This window comes from Temnothorax americanus, unplaced genomic scaffold, assembly GCF_048541705.1.
Source record: "Temnothorax americanus isolate GAGA-0224 unplaced genomic scaffold, ASM4854170v1 Scaffold94, whole genome shotgun sequence".
NCBI lineage: Eukaryota > Metazoa > Arthropoda > Insecta > Hymenoptera > Formicidae > Temnothorax > Temnothorax americanus.
Genome location: NW_027509817.1, coordinates 358,185 through 378,906, shown reverse-complemented (window position 1 = coordinate 378,906; position 20,722 = coordinate 358,185). Strand labels below are relative to the sequence as shown.

At 42.4% G+C, this 20,722-nt stretch overlaps 1 protein-coding gene and 2 pseudogenes across 3 annotated transcripts in view; 2 read left to right on the top strand and 1 right to left on the bottom strand.

The window, feature by feature from the left end:
* LOC143908428 (uncharacterized) overlaps positions 1–20,722 on the bottom strand; it is a 268,255-nt pseudogene that overhangs the window by 66,788 nt on the left and 180,745 nt on the right. The window lies entirely within an intron of this gene.
* Positions 417–3,513, top strand: LOC143908425 (another transcription unit protein-like). The gene is given in 8 exon segments (XM_077426090.1): positions 417–517; positions 1,793–2,009; positions 2,011–2,107; positions 2,232–2,317; positions 2,320–2,331; positions 2,419–2,687; positions 2,879–3,098; positions 3,241–3,513. Coding segments are annotated over 6 exon segments (687 nt in total). The 3' UTR covers positions 2,593–2,687; positions 2,879–3,098; positions 3,241–3,513.
* Positions 17,845–20,210, top strand: LOC143908424 (18S rRNA (guanine-N(7))-methyltransferase-like; annotated as a pseudogene). The gene is made up of 4 exons (XR_013260136.1): positions 17,845–17,894; positions 19,205–19,642; positions 19,724–19,870; positions 20,011–20,210. The product of XR_013260136.1 is annotated as an 18S rRNA (guanine-N(7))-methyltransferase-like (transcript).

Sequence of the window (20,722 nt, the reverse complement as noted above, 5' to 3'; positions counted from 1 at the left end):
AAGAAGTGGAGAAATAGGATGGGGAGGTAAAGGAGATTAGGACAGAGGGACAGATATGGAAGATGGTAAACAGAGAGAGAAAAATGAGAAGAAGGTTGAACGAGGGAATTAGTATGCAGGAATGGGATAGGTATTTCAGAGATTTGTTGGGAGGAATTGGAGGAGGAGAGGAGAAGATAAGGAGAGAAGAGATGTGGGAAATGGTGGGAAAGCTTAGGGAGGGAAAAGCGATAGGAAGTTATGGAATTCTAAATGAGGTATAAAAGTTTAGAGGGGAGGTGATAAAAAAATGGTTGTGAGAGGTATGTAATAGAGTGTGGAAAGAAGAGGGTTGGCCGGAAGGTTGGAAGGAGGGAATTATAGTGCCCATAAGAAAGAAGGAGAAGGGGGAGAAAGTGGGGGACTACAGAGGGGTGATGTTAGCACAAACGGCATACAAGGTGTACGCTGCTGTTTTGGCCGATAGGTTGAGGAAGGAGGTAGAAGAGAAGGAATTGCTTCTGCAGAGTCAGACAGGGTTTAAGAGAGAGGTAGGGACCACGGACAACATCTATGTATTAAATTACTTAATAAATAGGCAGGTAAATTAAAAAAGGGGAAGATAGTGGTGTTGTTCATGAACTTGAAGGCAGCTTTTTGACTCGGTAGACAGAAGGATTCTGATAAAAGCAATGAGGAAAAGAGGAGTGAGAGAGGGCTTGGTGATGAGATGTAAGGAGCTGTTAAGGGATGCAGGGTAAGGGTGGGAGAGGAGCTGGGAGAGAGATTTTGAACGGGAAGGGGAGTTAGATAAGGGTGCCCGTTAAGCCCGATTTTATTTACGTTGCTGTTGACGGACAAAGAAAGGTACCAAATAAAAAAATTAGAGTGTAATAAGTCTTATATGAAAAATAAGAAGAAAGAAAAAATAAAATATGAGAGATAAGTACATGAAGTAAGCGGAGAGGGAAGAGGAATGGGAGGTGGTGACGATTAGATATTATAAGTACAGTAGAGGAGAAAAAAGAATAAATTAACGGAGAGAAATAGTGGAATGGAATAAATATTTTAAAATAAATATAACGGAAAAAAAAAAATATATATATATAGACATGGATGGCGCGCGCGTTAGTGCAGTGTAAGGAGTAGTTAAGTGTAAGGAAAAAATGAGAGCCGAGGAAGTGAAGTGTGATAAGTCTTATGCGAGAAGTAAAAAGAAAGAAGAAAACAAAATATGGGAGAGACAGATATGTGAAGTGAGCGGAGAGAAAAAAAACGAGAGGTGGCGAATGGACATTGGTACAATGGATGAGAAAGGGAATACATTTTAACGGAGAAAAATGGTGATGTGGGATGAGTTTTAAGATAAAATGAAACGGAAAAAGTTTGAAGCGCGCGCGTAGCGCGCGTGTGTGCTAGTCCACTTTTAAAAAAGGCATGTTAACTGAGTGAATTGCATTTGTATCGAAATTATTGTTGCCTCTTTTCCGCGATGCCGATTGGTTATCTCGATGCGTTGTGTGCGAGTTATTACTTCGTATCGAATGTCGTCTATATCGTTTTAACCTCACGTCACGTGTCAATGTGGGATCTAATAAAAAAAAATGTATCGTAAGGGATGACGCATGACGCGTGGTTAGCGCGAGTGATTTGTAGCGGAAAGCTCCGTGGTCCGTGGTCCGTGGTCCGTGATACAGCAAGGCGGCGCGAATAATCTGCAGGTATGTGTTTTTATTTTTATCCTTGTATTACGATTACTTGTACAGGTTACGATTACAGGTACAACTTAACCTTGTAAATGAAGTAAAAAAAGGAGGAAGAGGAGAGTAGAGGAAGGTCGCGCTCGATTGAAACTCAAGGTTAAATATATATTGAGGTGGAAGGAATCGTTTAACGACGAGGGCAAAATGGTGAAGCAAAGTAACGCGAGATTCGTAAAGTGGTCGGACGGAAGCATGTCCTTGCATTTGGGCTCGGAAATCTTTGACGTGTACAAACAGCCGTTACAGGGCGATCACAATTACCTCTATTATTCGCCAAAGTACCGGTCTGCAGGGTCAAGCAGTATTTAGAACGAAACTAACATTCCGGCCGCATTCCACTGAATCGTTCACACACAAGAAGATGATTATGGGTGCGTTCGGGGAGCGCGCTATTAGCGCTATTACATCATTCTATCTTTATCGTTCATCAAATGTAGAACAAGGATAGAATAAGCAAATAGCGCTAATAGCGCGCTCCCCGAACGCAGCCTATGTCTCTGGCCGATAGGTCGCAAAAGATCTCTGAAATTAAAGTTCTTTCTCAAGTAGGAATGAACCCAGACCAGAACAGATATTCGAGATGATAAAGGTGTGTATACATTATCATTTCTGTACATGCATATCATGTTAAAACTGATTATTACTCCAATGTTTCTAATTACTTTTTCTTTTGTAGAAAGAAGAAGAAAAACTACGTATGGCTATGCGAATTCAAAACAAAACCAAGAAAAGTACCAGTGGTATTAGGAATACTAATCGTGCTGCAGGAGCGTACAGTGGTGATGCTTATCACGATGATGGTTCCGATGACGAGAGTGCAATTTCATTGGCAGCCATAAAAAATCCCTAATTAAAAAAGTCATTGAGACACGAGTCGAGTTTGAGAGGCGAGTTTCGCGATGCTGATGACGAATGATGACAGGATGACGGATTGCATCTTATGGGGTTAGTATCGATTGATCAGCTTAAATTGTAAATTGTTTTATTCTATAATATGGAAAAAAATGTGAACTATAAGTTTTTGATACAGATAGTAAATTATATATTTATCTTTGTAATTATATATTGTATATATAAGCAGATTATGTAAAATTTGCCTTATTTTATATATACCGATGAATTTAATGTTCGAAAAGATCTGATGGGATTAGCTATATTGGTGCTCATGTGCAAATATTTAACAAGCGTGAAAAGTTGATAACAGATCCTCTACATGTAGTAATTGTCTGAAAATTTTTAATGATCCCATGAATGATTCCACGAAAAGAGGGTCAGGTGCCCTTCGTCTTCGTTGGCACTGTCGAAAGCATCGCTAATGCCAAAGTTCTGTTGGAATATCATTTGGCACATCTAAAGGTATAACTGTATGTCAATGCTCTCTAACCCGATTCTCTAAAATATCTCCATAAAAATATATATGAAACTGATATCGTGTAGAAAGGAGTCGTAAAATAAAATTTAATTTAATTGTATGATTATCGTGTGATTTATATTGTAGGAAGTAGAGTAACGTACGCATCGACAAGAAAAATTGGAAATTGATTAACAACTACGAAGTATGCATGGACATGGATCGACTGTAGAACTGATGCCCAGCTTTCTTCCTGCAAGATGAGGAATTGTTGCAGGAATAAAAGATAAATGTACGCACAAAAAAGTCAAATCCAAATATTTCATGAATTATCTCGGTATCTCATAATAAGTCTTATATTTTATATTTTAATATTTGCATTAGTAAAATAGCTTAAGTAATTTTAATAGTTACGTGGCATATCGGAATTGTCTATTTTTCACTAACATATAAAATAATTTTAGGTTATCTTTCGATTTTTGAATAAAAAAAAAATAAAGATAAACTTTTATTGTTTTATTGAAAAAATAGAAAAGAACATAGGTAAAGCAATTTTTTTTTATAATTTTCTTCTAAAAAGGGCATGTCGTAGGTATTGTTGTCACTTTTCCGCGATGCCGATTGGTTCTCTTGCTGTGCTTACTTCATTTGCAGCTGTCATTGTATATTTTGACAGTTGTGTGTATCAAGGGTTAATAGTGTAATAGTAATAGCATAATGTAAAGCTAAATAGCGCGCGCAAAGCGCGCGTCTGTAGTGTCTAGTCCTCTTCTAAAAAGGAGATGTGAAGTTTATTGTTGTCACTTTTCCGCGATGCCGATATTGGTTCTCTTGCTGCGCTTACTTCATTTGCAGCTGTCATTGTATATTTTGACAGTTGTGTGTATCAAAGAGTTAATAGTGTAATAGTAATAGCATAATGTTAAAGCTAAATAGCGCGCGCAAAGCGCGCGTCTGTAGTGTCTAGTTGTACTAAAAATTGTGCATTATTGAGCTTCAGTTTGTCAATGTTATGTCAATGTGCTGTCCATTGCCTCAAATAATAATCCAATAAAGTGCCATAAACCATTTTCCAGAATAGTGCTACGCCGACCGCATAAGCTGCCACTTTTTCATTACACTGTTACTACACTTTCTATATTAGGACCAGCAAATTAATGAGCAGTTAAACATACAATATGCTATTATCTTTCATTTGAGCGCTTATATTTAATCGTACGGTGACTCTTTCTTATTTGAGATTTTTTGTAAGAATTGTCCATATTTCGTCTCTCGATTCAAGATGGCTGACATGGATATCCAAGGCCCTTAAAAGTATCAAGGTAAAGTCATCGAAAAGTGAATCCTTTATGAGATATTTTATATTTTATAATAAAGAATATGAAAAAATTTTTGAAATATCTCAGAAAATTCTTGACGAAAGAGAGCATTATTATAGCGTTTTAAAAATCAGCTTCAATATCAGTTACAAGCTACAAGAATGATAAAAAATAAGGGGTTCTATTTGGAAAAATAAAGTCGACCTTAAAATAGTGCTTTAACCTTGACCCAAGGTCAAACAAAGGTCATCTTCAAATGACCCTCACAACACTGCAACTCTTGTCTAAAAAGTTTCCTTCTTAAACTTACAATTTTTGAAATTTGAGTGAATTAATTAAAATGAACAATTTTGTATATTGTTACACATATAACAATACAGCTATTTTTTACATGATAATATTGAGGCAAACTTTGGTATATTTAAGCGATACATAAGGAGCACAACCATTTCAATTACCAACTTTGTTTGTTAGTAACATTTTCATTATTATTCTGGAACATGATCTTTACAACCATAGACTTATACAGATAGACCGGCACGCGTAGCAAAATAGACGTAAGAGCACGCGTAGCAAAATAGACGATGCAGACATAGCCGTGGATATGGTCTTCTCTCACTCTTCTGATAACTTGGTGGGGATAGAAGTGTAGACTAGTGGGGACTAGTAGGGAATAGGAATGGGTAAAACGCACACATTGCTCGTCAGTAGATGAAAGGCAGTTGGAGGGAAAGATGCATTGACGTGCACACACAAATTCAGCTGATGCAGCAATTCAAGTAAGAGAAAATAATGGCACAAATATTCTGTATCTGTAAGAAAGAACTTGGTATGGAGGAAGATGTGATTTTTCATCGGTAAATATTCAATGTATATTATATTACATTATAGAATAAATTTAACCAAAAAAAGAACTGTTTTTCATACGTCTCCTCCGTGAGATTTGCAAGTAAAAATATTTATTCAAAACATTTTCTGCACGTGTGTACAAAAGAATATTTGGAAATTGTCGTTCTTTATTATATAAAAATAATAGTAAAATGTCAAAAAATGTCTTAAAAGATTTGAAAGTTATAATAACAATAAAAAAAATTGTAAACTTATTTAGAACAATACAATTATAGATTCTGCTTTGCGTAAAATGAAATGTACTGTACTGTGTCTAAAAATGCCTTTTCCAACATATGCATGCGTTAGATTGGATTGTACGCGTAAATATTGCATTGTGTTAGTTGTTATATATTGAAAGCAATTGGAATACACTTGCTAAATATAATTTAAGTAAATAATGGTAATATAATTTAAGTAAATGATGGTAATCATTAAATAAAAAAGCAATTTGCACGTTTCTGAATATGTTTTATTCACTACGATATTAAACGTCATATCAACGGTCAAATAATTATTCTTGATGTTTTATTCATATTAATCCTAATCCCTCCAACGTTTTTTCCGCCATTTATAATTAACGAGATTTTAACTGTTTGCCGTTTCGGGAGTAAATGAGCTAGAGCTCTGAAATTTCTATCTGATGTTCCCTACTGTTTTGAAACGGTCGGGAGCAAGGAAGTCTGAGGCGAATGAATCGAACGAGTCGAAGCTCTGGTAAAAGTGAGCTTTATTTTTCCAATATATACATGATGACTTAGCGTATCAGCGCGTGACTTGTGGATGGGGCCTTATTTTTAGACTGCTCTTATGCCGGCGCTCAATGGCCACCACAGCTCTGGTGGAGGTGCCGGTCCGGCAGCGGTTGGTCGTCGTGATGGCGAGGGCCTCCTGGCTCTTCTCCTTGGTCGTGGTCGTCGGCGGTCTCTGCTAGAGCGGGCAGAGTTGCCCTGTGCTACTACCACCACGGACCGAACTTGTCCGGTTCGGCGGGTGGGAGGGGCAGACTCTCCCTTGCTTAATAGCAGGCGCAAGTCGGTGGCACGTCGTTCAGAAGAACGGTGCGAGAATTTCGCTCGCTCCAGGTTGGAGCGGAATATGCAAGGTTCGTCTCAATCACGGTTGCTACTGCCGGTACATTTAACGCCCGGTATATTGTAGCCTCAACGTGAAAGAAGAGAACGAACTCGTCCTGGGCCGGCTCGCCCTTATGTATCTTTCTTGCCGAATTTTGATTGCGAGTAACGACAGCCGACCCGCGGCGACAGGTGTTACTCGCGCTAGCGGCGCGCGAGTGGGGTGATGCCATGTGCGCCCGGCCGGACGGGCTTGAGCGCGCGGACCGGGTTGCCGCACTCGCAGGCGCGCCGTTCGAAGGACGGATCCGAACACCTACTATAACAACTTTTTTTAGTTGGTTTTCGTTGGTTTTCCAGAATAAACGACCGGAACAAACGACGTTAGAAACGCGTGGGACACAAAAGTGCATGGTTGGAGGGATTAGGGTTAACTTTCTTTTATAAACATCTTGTATGTACAAACATATAAACATACTTTTTATATAAAAAAAAATATTTTATATAAACATAAAACATAAAATATAAAACTACTTTTTTAAATGTAAATATTTTATATTGAAAATGTATGTTTTTCTGTGTAAAAACGCTATTAACGTAATATTAAAAATTATATATTTAAACTTATATAAGAAATTTTTTATTGATTAGCAAATATAACTAATTGATTATAAAAACTTCTTATTCTTTTTATATCTGTTACACTGTTTTTAGCTTCGTGGTATAATCTTATGTTAAAATATTTATGCAAAACCTGATGTACTAATTTAGATTTATGAGTATCAAGAACACATGTTATTTGGATAAAATCATCTAAATGACTGAAGATATAATTAGATAACAAACGTTTTACGCTATATATAAGGCTATTCATTAAGTTTTTAACTGTAAATTTTTATGTTGCCTAAGAACACGCTCAGCATCTTTACAAATTTTAATAACTGGATTACTGGGAAAATAATCCTCCCCTATTTTTTATTTGTATTAATAAAGATTTGGTTACTTTAGTTTCTAAACTTTGGCGACACATATCACATTTAATTTTATCCTTAATCAAGAGACACGGTAGTGTCTCGCGCCAAGTACACGCGGAGCAAAACCGACTCTTTTACGCGACACGACGGGTTGCGAGTACTCGAGATGTTGAGATCTCGATAACGAGTAAACGGATCAAGTTCTAAGTAGGCTTGATCGATAGCTTGAGGTCAAATTAGGGGGGAGGGGGTTCTCTCATAATATTCCGCTACGTGCCCTACGAGCGGAGATATTGCGACGCAAAGTCGCTTATTTTTAAGATACTTCTACTTCTAACGCCGACGTCTTATATGATGACGTCATAATCAGAAACGTCACTTTCACTTTTTTGACACTGGCGGCTAGCGGCGTTAGTATCGCAGTGCAGTGCCACTGTGGCAGTACAGTGTAGACAGTGCGTTTGTTTAGCGCGCTGTCAGTCAGTTTCTATTCATCAGTTAACCTATCTCGAGAGCACTCGAGAAACACGGCCGCAGGGGAAATTGATCCGCGCAATTCCTTGGGCCCAACGCACCCACGGCATACCGAGTTCAGTACACCGCGGACATACACACACAGTTACACATACGCACAGTCATATACATAATCAAGAGAGGGTCACTGACCAATCTTCCCCTCTCTTTATTGTCTCAAAAGTGTCTTCCAGTGTGCGAGATAAAAAGGGATTTTACATAAGGGATCATAGTCCAAAAAGAAAAAATTGTACAAGGAAAAAAAGGAATACTTAAATGTGCGAGATAAAAAAGGAATTTATAAGGTGGAAGAAAGCATAGGGAATCATTGTAAACCAAAGAGAAAGGATTGTACGAGGAAAAAAAGGGATTATACAGGTTTGAAGAAAACCACGGATCAAGACCAAATTACGCTATATAGCCCAAAGGCGGGGCTGAAGGCGTTAATAACCCCAACCGCGCGCGCGCGCGCGGGGTTAACAACAAAGAAAAAAAAACTCGAGAGACACGGTAAGTACGGATACGAAGTACGCGCGGAGCGAGACCGACCGTGACTCTTTACGCGACGCGACGATTAATTACTATTATACTTATTTTATTTACTGTTTATTACTACGTTTACGTGAGTGTTTATACATACAGGTTAATAACCTATTATATTATTTTTTATTTTTATATTGACGGCAGGGAGCTGATACTGAGATCAAGGAGCCTGTTCACACGAGGCGTTTCTGCCGCGCGATTGCGGCCGCGCGTTAATAACGTTTGCACGAGCCGCACGCGCGTACGCGAAATGGCAGTAACACCGTATAATCGTGCCGGCGATATACTGAATTTGAATTGCTTCGTGCTCTTATCTGGTGATTTCGTATCCCTACATCATGTTACTGTTTCGAAATTAACGCCGCTTTAACGTCGGTTTGGATGTCGCGAGCGCGATCGAGAAAAGCGTGACGATCAACGAACGCGGCTTCAGAGAATCGATTTAAGCAACGATGAATTTCTCGTGTTGTTGTTTTTTTTTTCTGTCTGTCTGCTTACTTCTCTCTCCGATATCGCGAACTATTTTGAAAAGGAAAATATCGTAACGAAAGATAAAAGGGATAAAGTCGAAAAAGTGTGAGTTCGAAAGAGTGCGAGTTCGAAAGAGTGCGAGTTCGAAAGAGAGGAGTGCGAGATTCGACGGAGACGTACAGAAAGGATATTCGACGGAGAAAGGAGATTCGACGGAGACATTTCGAAGGGAGTTTCGAAAGGAGATTCGATGGAGTCATAGCGGATTGCTCGAATGATGGAGTCATAGCGGATTATTCGAATTCGTCGTCTTTATACGTAAGAAGGTAGATAGAAGTTTAAAGGTAAGAGTAAGCTTTACTACGATTGAGTTAACCGCGGATTCATACGTTCGAGGTCATGACGGGCAACACGATGTTGCGTGATTACCGCGTAGCTTTTTGCGATCAGCTTTATATTATGGTGAAGGACAACGAATGTTCTTGCGTACACCTTTAAAGGTGATCGAGCAGTTCGAGACTGCGATGTAAGATTCAGACCTCTTACGTGATGACGAACAGTTCGAGACTGTAAGGAGATTTCGAATGAATGTTTTTTGATACACCGCTGATGACGAACAGTTCGAGACTGTAAGGAGATTTCGAATGAATGTTTTTTGATACATCGCTGATGACGAATAGTTCGAAACTGTAAAGAGATTTCGAATGATGTTTTTGATACATCGCTTTGAGTTTATCATAATGCTGAATTACGTTGATACACCGAATACGCCGAATGACGAATTGATACACCTTTTTTGAGACTTTTAAATTATTTGGATTACCGCGTGAGGTGTGGCTTTGCGATCAGCCGAGATCACTGCGTGGCTTTGCGATCAGCACGAGTGATGGTAGCACGATGCTGTATGCGAGTTTCGAAGGACGGTTGACTTATCTGAGAACCGCGACCATTGACTTATGCTACTCTGTTGATACCCGCGACTGTTTGAGATACACTGCTTCTGAGATTACCGCTATTCTCTTGATAAAAACCTCAGCTCAACGTGATCAACTGCGCGCTAAACATCCTTGCTCTGCACACCATTCATCCTTGCGTTCTACGTTCCTGTGTTCTGCGCGCTAGACATCCTTGATCTGCGCGCCATTCATCCTTGCGTTCTACATTCCTGTGATCTGCGCGCCATTCATCCTTGCGATCTACGATCCTGATTTTTCTGCGCGCCATTCATCCTTGCGATCTACGATCCTGATTTTTCTGCGCGCCATTCATCCTTGCGATCTACGATTCTGATTTTCCTGCGTCCTGCGCGATAAACATCATTGATCTGCGCGCCATTCATCCTGCGTTCTACGTTCCTGATTTTTCTACGTCTTTCATATTAAACATCTTTGATCTACGCACCATTCATTCTTGTGATCTATGTTTATGCTGTTCCTAAATTCTTTGTGTTAAACTTTTTTGCTCTTTACGCTTCTTCATCATTCCTGACATTCTTAATCTCATTCGCACAACACCAACCAGATTGTCAACACATAACATTTTTTGGTCCTTCGAGCCGGATATTGTTGTGCTTAACATTATGTCAAGTATTGATACAAGGATTTCGCTGCAACGCAGTCGATACAAATTAATTCAGCAGGCAGCGACGGAAGATGATCATGATGAGGCATCTCTTCAACTTATTAACGCTCGATTGGAATTACTCGACGAAAACTGGCAACACTTTCGAGAGGAACATGTGGATTTATGCCGCTCGGGAGATAGACGGCTAAAAGATCACCGATACATCACAGATAAAATTTTTGAACGTTGTCAAAAGTTTTATATTTTGGCTAAGTCAAAACTTCGCTCTCATCGAGATGAATTGGAAAGCTCTCATTCTTCCACGCCATCGGCGGCATCAAATTCTCGTGAGCCGTCTAGATCATGTCGTCCGACATCAAATTCCGGTGAGCCGTCTCGATCGTATAGACGACATCAATCTTTGCCGAAAATCGTCTTGCCGCAATTCTCTGGAAAACTTCAAGAATGGAGGTCTTTCCACGACTTATTCACATCCATTATTCGAAATGACGCAGAAATACCAGAGCAGATCCAGAGTTTGCAATCTCCGGTCCTGTGGATATGATCATTGGAGCGGATTATTATGGGTCTATCATCCTGGAAGGAATAAAACGAGGAAGCGGTAACGAACCCCTCGCTCAACAGACCATCTTTGGATGGATTTTATCCGGTTCCATCGACACTGGCGGATCTCCTGCAAAGGGGCGCATCCTACACTGCTCGACTGATGATGAACTTCAAGAGTCACTCACCAGATTTTGGAAACAAGAAGAAACTATCTCCTTACCTGGATCAAACCTTACGCCAGATGAATTGGCATGTGAACAACATTTCGTGAATACACACTCACGAGATCAAAAAGGCTTGAAAAGACGTTTCTCTTCAGACCCACTATATAAGCAGAGATATGAAGAATCTTTAAAAGATTATCTGACACTCGGTCATATGGTCGCAGCTCCCATCTCTGAAGATAGTACACCTGCTTTTTATCTTCCACATCATGGCGTCATTCGTGAGGACAGACTTACCACCAAACTACGGGTGGTATTCAACGGTTCCTGTCGTACTAGCTCCGAAGTTTCTCTTAATGAAATTTTCCACTCAGGTGCAAAACTTCAGACGGATATTTCCGACGTGCTACTTTGGATTCGCACACATCGATTTATCTTTTCTACGGACATCGTCAAGATGTTCCGACAAATTGCCGTACACCCAGATGATTGGGCGTTACAATCCATTCTTTGGTTCAATTCAGAAGGTCAGCCTGCTCCTCATCGACTCACCACTGTCACTTTCGGGCTCACATGTGCCCCTTTTCTCGCACTCCGAACGGTACTACAACTTATTGAGGATGAAGGTGCGCGTTTTCCTAAAGCTGTTCCAGCTCTCAAGAAAGGCCGCTACATCGATGACACTTTTGGAGGTGCCGACACAATCTCTGAGGCCAAAGAGATAGTGCACCAAGTTACACAGCTTTGTATGGCGGGCGGCTTTCCCTTGCAAAAATGGAAGAGTAACAATCAAGAAATATTGCCTCCAGTTTCGGACAGTAGCAACGAATCTTCTTCTGAATCTTCTTCTCCAGTTGAATTTGAGCCATCCCTTGTGAAAATTCTCGGGCTCATTTGGAATCCAGAGACTGACACCTTCCTTTTTTCTGATAAATCATCGCAACGTGATCGAGTTACCAAGCGAACGATACTTTCTGAAATCGCTCAAATGTACGACCCTCTAGGTTTTATTTCTCCAGTGATGATCCGGAGCAAGATAATTTTACAGGAACTTTGGTTACTCAAGAGTGGATGGGATGATTCTGTTCCTTCGGAGTTACACGATCGTTGGACCTCATTTCGTCTTCAGTTGACCATGCAGCCGCACGCATCACCGGCAAGGACTAGGAAGGAGGAGATGAAGGGGCCGGACGGTATGGGAGCGATATGGCGTGTTAGACGCGGAATTCGTCTTCGAGCAGTCACCCGTTAGATTTTGCTGCATTCCTTGTTCTCTTATTACCTTTTAAAACCCGTCGAGAGTAGATATAGGAACAGCGTTTGCGTCCCGAGGAGGGGAACACAATTATATAACGTTTTTAAATTAGGATTTTCCTTTTGCCGCCCACGGCCTTGTACACTAGTCTCTTTTATTTCCCGTCGGGTCGCAGTGCGAACAATGGTCTCATCCGGCGCACCAGTAATTATAAGGTCAATTTGCCGCGCCGAAATACTTCGTCTTATTTGCGTTCATTCGTAGTTGGTTTGGAGACGATGGAGCCACGCGATTTTATTGTGTTCCCGTCGGCACGGGTACGGGAGGTCACGCGGCGGCGTGACAGGGCGAAAGCCCAACCACACTTTCCAGGAAAAGGTTTACGTGCGGATGGCCGAGGAATCTCCCTACACTAGGGAGGACAGGATGGAGCGCGGATGTGAAATGGCGGATCGTCCGGGAACTCGCACTAGGTGCGTCGTCTACGGGAGGTAGATACTCCCGAGGTCCAGGGGCACTTCGTCGAGCCCACGAAACCGGGTCCGGCCGAGATCCGTCGGCCGGGGAGCAAAATGGCGGACCGTCCGGGAACGCGCACTAGGTGCGTCGTCTACGGGAGTTGCGTGCTCCCGACGCCTAGGGGCACGTCGCAGAGCCCACGGAACCAAGTCCCGTTGAAATCCGTCAACCGGGTAGCAAAATGGCGGACCGTCCGGGAACTCGCACTAGGTGTGTCATCTACGGGAGGTAGACACTCCCGACGTCTAAGGGCACTTCGCCGAGGCCACGAAATCGAGTCCCGTCGAAATCCGTCAACCGGTTAGCGAAATAGCGGACCGTCCGGGAACTCGCACTAGGTGCGTCATCTACGGGAAGTAGACACTCCCGACGTCTAGGGGCACTTCGCCGAGCCCGCGAAACCGGGTCCCGTCGAAATCCGTCAACCGGTTAGCAAAATAGCGGACCGTCCGGGAACTCGCACTAGGTGCGTCGTCTACGGGAGGTAGGCACTCCCGACGTCTAGGGGCACTTCGCCGAGCCCGCGAAATCGAGTCCCGTCGAAATCGCTCAGCCGGTTAGCGAAATAGCGGACCGTCCGGGAACTCGCACTAGGTGCGTCATCTACGGGAAGTAGACACTCCCGGCGTCTAGGGGCACTTCGCCGAGCCCGCGAAATCGAGTCCCGTCGAAATCGGTCAGCCGGTTAGCAAAATAGCGGACCGTCCGGGAACTCGCACTAGGTGCGTCATCTACGGGAAGTAGACACTCCCGACGTCTAGGGGCACTTTGCCGAGCCCGCGAAGCCGGGTCCCGTCGAAATCGGTCAACCGGTTGGCGAAATAGCGGACCGTCCGGGAACTCGCACTAGGTGCGTCATCTACGGGAAGTAGACACTCCCGACGTCTAGGGGCACTTCGCCGAGCCCGCGAAACCGGGTCCCGTCGAAATCTGTCAGCCGGGTAGCAAAATGGCGGACCGTCCGGGAACTCGCACCAGGTGCGTCATCTGCAAGAGAAGGACGTCCACGATCGTCGGGGACGTCCGTACGAGCGTCCGAATCCGATCGCCGGCGAAATCCGACGATCGGGAACAAAGTTAGAAAACCGTCCGCCATCTCGCGACCTGGACATCGGCTGCGGGGAGAAACCGCGGGAAGCGTAATACCAGGTCCGGAATAAGCCCCGAGGGGGGTCGGCGTCGTCGGCGAGCATGTTGCTCTGCACCCGGACATCTTCTTCAGGAAGTCGTCCGGATGGGGATACTAGAGGGAGTAATAGACCTGGCGCACGGGTCGGCGTTAACGGCCGAGCGAAAGTAAAAATTTTGGAAAACGACTATCCTGTTGCCAGGACGGAGCGATCGCGCGAACGCGATAGCATGGAAATTTCCACGGGGATCGGCGCAATCGGCGTAAACACCCGCGTGGAAAATTACCGGATGCAGACTAGTAAACAACGGCGAGAGAAAGCGGGAGATACGCCCATGTGGGGATATACGGTACCAATAGTGGGGAGCCAAACGGGACCGGGCAACCCGAGGCAGTCTCTCGGGGATGTTCGTGCGTATAACACGTAATAAGATTCGCTCCGTGTCGTCGCGCTAAGTCACCGCGATCGTCATACGAGTTCGAGAATTACGGCTCGCCAACATTCATAACAACCGGGAACGCCCGCGGAACGCGTTAATTGTCGTCTTTACACTGACGAACGGCCTTATAGACCGAAATAACTTCGTGCGTCGTAGATAAACGGGGCGTGTGTGCCTACGTATACGAGCGTCCGACATTTTTTGTGACTTCAACTTCTGTGAACAACCAACACTGAAAATCAATAATATTGAATAAATTAAACAATATTTTCATAAAACATATCGAGAATTTATTGAATTGGACTTACCTTCTGACGGCCTGATCCATTGTCGTCGATCACTCGAAGTCCCTCGTTGATCCTGGATTCCGGTGGCAGCGACGATCCTGATCGATGACGGCGGTGATCCAGCGGTGGCAGGAACCTGAAAAAAGAAGAGAATTCGTCTGATTGATTGTTCAAGATATCGTTCGTTACTTACCTTCTCGGTGGTTCAAAGGTCAAACCGAGTGGCGACCGTTGATTTCAAGGGACACGTAGCGTTGATTCGTGCCTCCAATAGTACCGTCCGGTTACAACACACTTCAAAAGCTTTCTATTCCGAGATGGTTAGGACTTGGATCGTCCAAACGTATAGTAGAACTTCATGGATTCTCAGACGCTTCTTCTATGGCAATGGCTGCTGCGGTGTTCGTTCGGGTCTTACAAGGCAATGATGAATATTTAGTGCGCTTAGTGAGTGCAAAAACTAGAGTCGCTCCACTTAAATTACTTTCAATTCCGCGGTTAGAGCTTTCAGCCGCTCTCCTATTATCGAAATTGATGACACATATTCAGAAAGTGTTGGATCTATCTGATGTACCTGTACACCTTTGGACTGATTCGTCTGTCACTCTTTACTGGATTACCACACATCCATCGCGGTGGAAAGATTTTGTGCAGAACAGAGTTACTGCTATTCAAGAGATGCTACCCCAAGGATCGTGGCACTTCATACCAGGAAAACAGAACCCAGCAGACTGCGCTTCCCGCGGACTAACTCCAGAACAACTCATTAATCACAATCTCTGGTGGAACGGTCCCAGTTGGTTATCCGAACCATCTTCCTTGTGGCCAAAAGCTGTTAGTACACTTTTGCCAGAGTCCGATCTCGAAGAGCGACCTGGAATGGTCTCACTTACCGTGTCATCCCCGAAACCTTATTGGTCACTGCTTGATAGATATTCCTCCTTATCATTCTTGTTTAGAATCACAGCTCTCTGTCGTCGTGTTCTGTCTCGTCTAAGGAAAAAGCCGCAAACTTCTCTTTTTTGGCCGCTGACACCGGAAGAGATACATCAAAGCCGAAATTTTTGGTGCAAACAAGTGCAACATTCTTGGTTCGCTAATGATTTACTGATTATTTCTAAAGGAGACACTTTTCCACGATCTCATCCTATGGCTAAATTAACCCCATTCCTGGATCGAGATGAACTCTTACGTGTTGGAGGACGATTACATTACGCTGATCTTTCCATGGAATCAAAACATCCCATCATCCTTCCAAGAACATCCCCTCTCACCACACTCATTATTGACGACGCTCATAGCCGCACACTTCACGGGGGAACGCAAGTTACATTGAGCTTTATCCGTCAAACATATTGGATCATTGGAGGCAGGGCTCCTATTCGCTCCTTCATTCTCAAATGTATTCGTTGTGCTCGATATCGTGGAATCCGAGCTCAGCAACTTATGGGTCAACTTCCAATGTCTCGAGTTACTCAAGCAAGACCGTTTCTACATTCTGGGTTAGATTATGCTGGTCCCATCATGCTCAAAACTTGGAGAGGGCGGGCGGCTCGAAACTATAAAGGTTACCTTGCGATTTTTGTGTGTCAAGCTACTTCAGCCATACATATCGAAATAGTAACCGATTATTCGACTGAAGCATTTATTGCGGCATACAAACGCTTCACTGCTCGTCGAGGCATCTGCGCTACCCTTCAAAGCGACTGTGGAAAAAATTTTGTTGGCGCTGATATTGCTTTACGACAACGTTTTAGTATAACATCTAAGGAATTGCGTGAACTCGCTTCTATTCTAGCAAAGGACGGTACTAAATGGATCTTCAATCCGCCATCAGCTCCTCACTTTGGAGGAAAGTGGGAGGCAGCTGTAAAATCAACGAAATTTCATCTAACTCGAGTGATCGGAGATACTTTGTTAACTTATGAAGAATTGAACACTGTGATAATTCAAATCGAAGCAGTATTGAATTCTCGTCCACTTTGCCCTCTGTCAGACGATCCTAGCGACTACACTGCCTTGACCCCGGGACACTTCCTGATAGGGGAATCACTCACGACTATTCCAGAACCGGAATTATCGTCTGAACCTGAGACTCGTCTTAATAAATGGCAGCTGTTAAGAAAGAAGATTGACTGTTTTTGGAAACGATGGTCAGTGGAATGTCTCCAAAGATATCTGGCTGTATCAAAGTGGTATCATCCTTCTAATGATATAAAAGAGGGATCTTTAGTTCTCATGACCGACGAACGTTACCCGCCATCCAAGTGGCCTTTAGGCAGAGTCACGAAACTTCATCCAGGACCTGACGGATTAACAAGAGTAGTAACCCTTCGCACAGCCTCTTCAAGTTTTAAACGACCCATTGCCAAGCTTTGTGTTCTGCCATTCAATCCAGACGAAAATTGTTCGCCAACTCTGTCGTCGAAGGCGGGCGGAAATGTTTCAAAATTAACGCCGCTTTAACGTCGGTTTGGATGTCGCGAGCGCGATCGAGAAAAGCGTGACGATCAACGAACGCGGCTTCAGAGAATCGATTTTAGCAACGATGAATTTCTCGTGTTGTTGTTTTTTTTTCTTGTCTGTCTGCTTACTTCTCTCTCCGATATCGCGAACTATTTTGAAAAGGAAAATATCGTAACGAAAGATAAAAGGGATAAAGTCGAAAAAGTGTGAGTTCGAAAGAGTGCGAGTTCGAAAGAGTGCGAGTTCGAAAGAGAGGAGTGCGAGATTCGACGGAGACGTACAGAAAGGATATTCGACGGAGAAAGGAGATTCGACGGAGACATTTCGAAGGGAGTTTCGAAAGGAGATTCGATGGAGTCATAGCGGATTGCTCGAATGATGGAGTCATAGCGGATTATTCGAATTCGTCGTCTTTATACGTAAGAAGGTAGATAGAAGTTTAAAGGTAAGAGTAAGCTTTACTACGATTGAGTTAACCGCGGATTCATACGTTCGAGGTCATGACGGGCAACACGATGTTGCGTGATTACCGCGTAGCTTTTTGCGATCAGCTTTATATTATGGTGAAGGACAACGAATGTTCTTGCGTACACCTTTAAAGGTGATCGAGCAGTTCGAGACTGCGATGTAAGATTCAGACCTCTTACGTGATGACGAACAGTTCGAGACTGTAAGGAGATTTCGAATGAATGTTTTTTGATACACCGCTGATGACGAACAGTTCGAGACTGTAAGGAGATTTCGAATGAATGTTTTTTGATACATCGCTGATGACGAATAGTTCGAAACTGTAAAGAGATTTCGAATGATGTTTTTGATACATCGCTTTGAGTTTATCATAATGCTGAATTACGTTGATACACCGAATACGCCGAATGACGAATTGATACACCTTTTTTGAGACTTTTAAATTATTTGGATTACCGCGTGAGGTGTGTGGCTTTGCGATCAGCCGAGATCACTGCGTGGCTTTGCGATCAGCACGAGTGATGGTAGCACGATGCTGTATGCGAGTTTCGAAGGACGGTTGACTTATCTGAGAACCGCGACCATTGACTTATGCTACTCTGTTGATACCCGCGACTGTTTGAGATACACTGCTTCTGAGATTACCGCTATTCTCTTGATAAAAACCTCAGCTCAACGTGATCAACTGCGCGCTAAACATCCTTGCTCTGCACACCATTCATCCTTGCGTTCTACGTTCCTGTGTTCTGCGCGCTAGACATCCTTGATCTGCGCGCCATTCATCCTTGCGTTCTACATTCCTGTGATCTGCGCGCCATTCATCCTTGCGATCTACGATCCTGATTTTTCTGCGCGCCATTCATCCTTGCGATCTACGATCCTGATTTTTCTGCGCGCCATTCATCCTTGCGATCTACGATCCTGATTTTTCTGCGCGCCATTCATCCTTGCGATCTACGATTCTGATTTTCCTGCGTCCTGCGCGATAAACATCATTGATCTGCGCGCCATTCATCCTGCGTTCTACGTTCCTGATTTTTCTACGTCTTTCATATTAAACATCTTTGATCTACGCACCATTCATTCTTGTGATCTATGTTTATGCTGTTCCTAAATTCTTTGTGTTAAACTTTTTTGCTCTTTACGCTTCTTCATCATTCCTGACATTCTTAATCTCATTCGCACAACACCAACCAGATTGTCAACACATAACAGTTACCATTGCACCGCTGCCGGAACAGAAGCTTGGCAGAAAGTGACGACTGACACGTTCGATCCCGACTTCGTTGATCGCAGAAGAGCTGGACTTGAGGTACGTTTCTGATTTGCACGTATAACAGTATCGTGCGATGAATGTTGTACCCAATTATAACCTCAAATGAAGTTGTGCACGTTGCTAGTAACGCTGTCTGTAAAAATTTGCGTGAAAAATGATATATAATCATATTAACACATTACATTATTTTTAGACGTAGCTGTGATGAAAGAGAATTAGATAGTGACTTAATTTTGGGAGATATAGGTCAAGGATTGCCATTTAAAGCTGGTACGTTTGATGGGGCTGTCAGTATTTCTGCGCTTCAGTGGTTGTGCTATGCAAGCAAAACTTCGCACAATCCTACAAAACGTTTATATCGTTTCTTCTCAACGTTGTATGCATGCCTGTCAAGAAGCGCAAGAGCAGTGTTACAATTCTATCCAGAGAACGGTAAACAGGAACGATTGATTGAATTAATTACGGCACAAGCCACAAAAGCTGGCTTTTATGGCAGTGTAGTTGTCGATTTTTCGAATAGCGCAAAAGCAAAGAAAATGGTCTTGGTTTTAATGACCGGAAGAGCTGCTCCGCTTCCAAAGGCACTAGGCGTAGAGAACGAAGATAGATAAACCGTCGCTAATTCAAGAAGGTTTGATCCTCTCGTTGTCCGTTATATCTATTATTTCTCTATTTTACTTTCCAAAAATTGTGATAATTTTTTTGTTCATAGGGAATACATAAAGAAAGCCAAGGGTAAATCATTGAAGAAAAGTAGGGACTGGATTTTAGAGAAGAAAGAAAGGCGGCGCCGGCAAGGAAAAGAAGTTACAGATGACACCAAATTTACTGGACGAAAGAGACCCGGGAGATTCTAATTGTAAGATATACTTCGTTAATATAAAAAACACTATTTTAATAATTTTTTTTAATTTATTACTGTTATTTATATTTATATATTATTGTTACTTATTATTATGAGAACAAATTTATATTATATTATTTACATATTATTTACAGCTCGACTTGAGAGAGATTGGCAGCGGGAATGGAGATATTGGTCAGGGCAACATTGTGTTGCAAATACAAAAGATACGTAATGTAGCTACGCTCAAAGGAAACGAAGAATCGAGATCAGTTCCGCGGATGTTAAAATTATCGTTGACAGATGGAAAGAATAATTTTCAAGCCTTAGAAGTTGAACATATATCGGCTTTAAGGTAAATGTATTAGATTAGATTGCGTTACTTACTGCCTTGTGTCGCTTTTTATACAATGTCTCTTCTAATAATTTGTTTTATATAGAAATAACGTGGATAAGCCACTGAGAAGCCTGCAAAAGACCGACAGCAGATATAAGTAAAAGAATTTATTATTATTTTTCTTTTTCATACACTTATCGTCAATTATTAATTGAATTATAATTTTATTGCAGTAACGCCAAGGATTCTCGCGAACCACGAGAGCCGCGTGGCAAACGGGAAAAGAAAACCGAGGACAGTAAACCAAGCAGCGGAAAAATATCCCTATTCGACTTTCTCGAGGATAAATTACCTGTACAACCTGAGAGCGTCGAAACAACTAATTTGTCTCAAAACAGCTACATACAAAATAATGAAAGTAATCAAGATCGTTTTGAATCAAGAGGATTTGATGTATACATAAATACATAAAATACCTAAACGCAATTTTATTTTTTATAATAAAACAATACGAATGCATTCATCTCTAA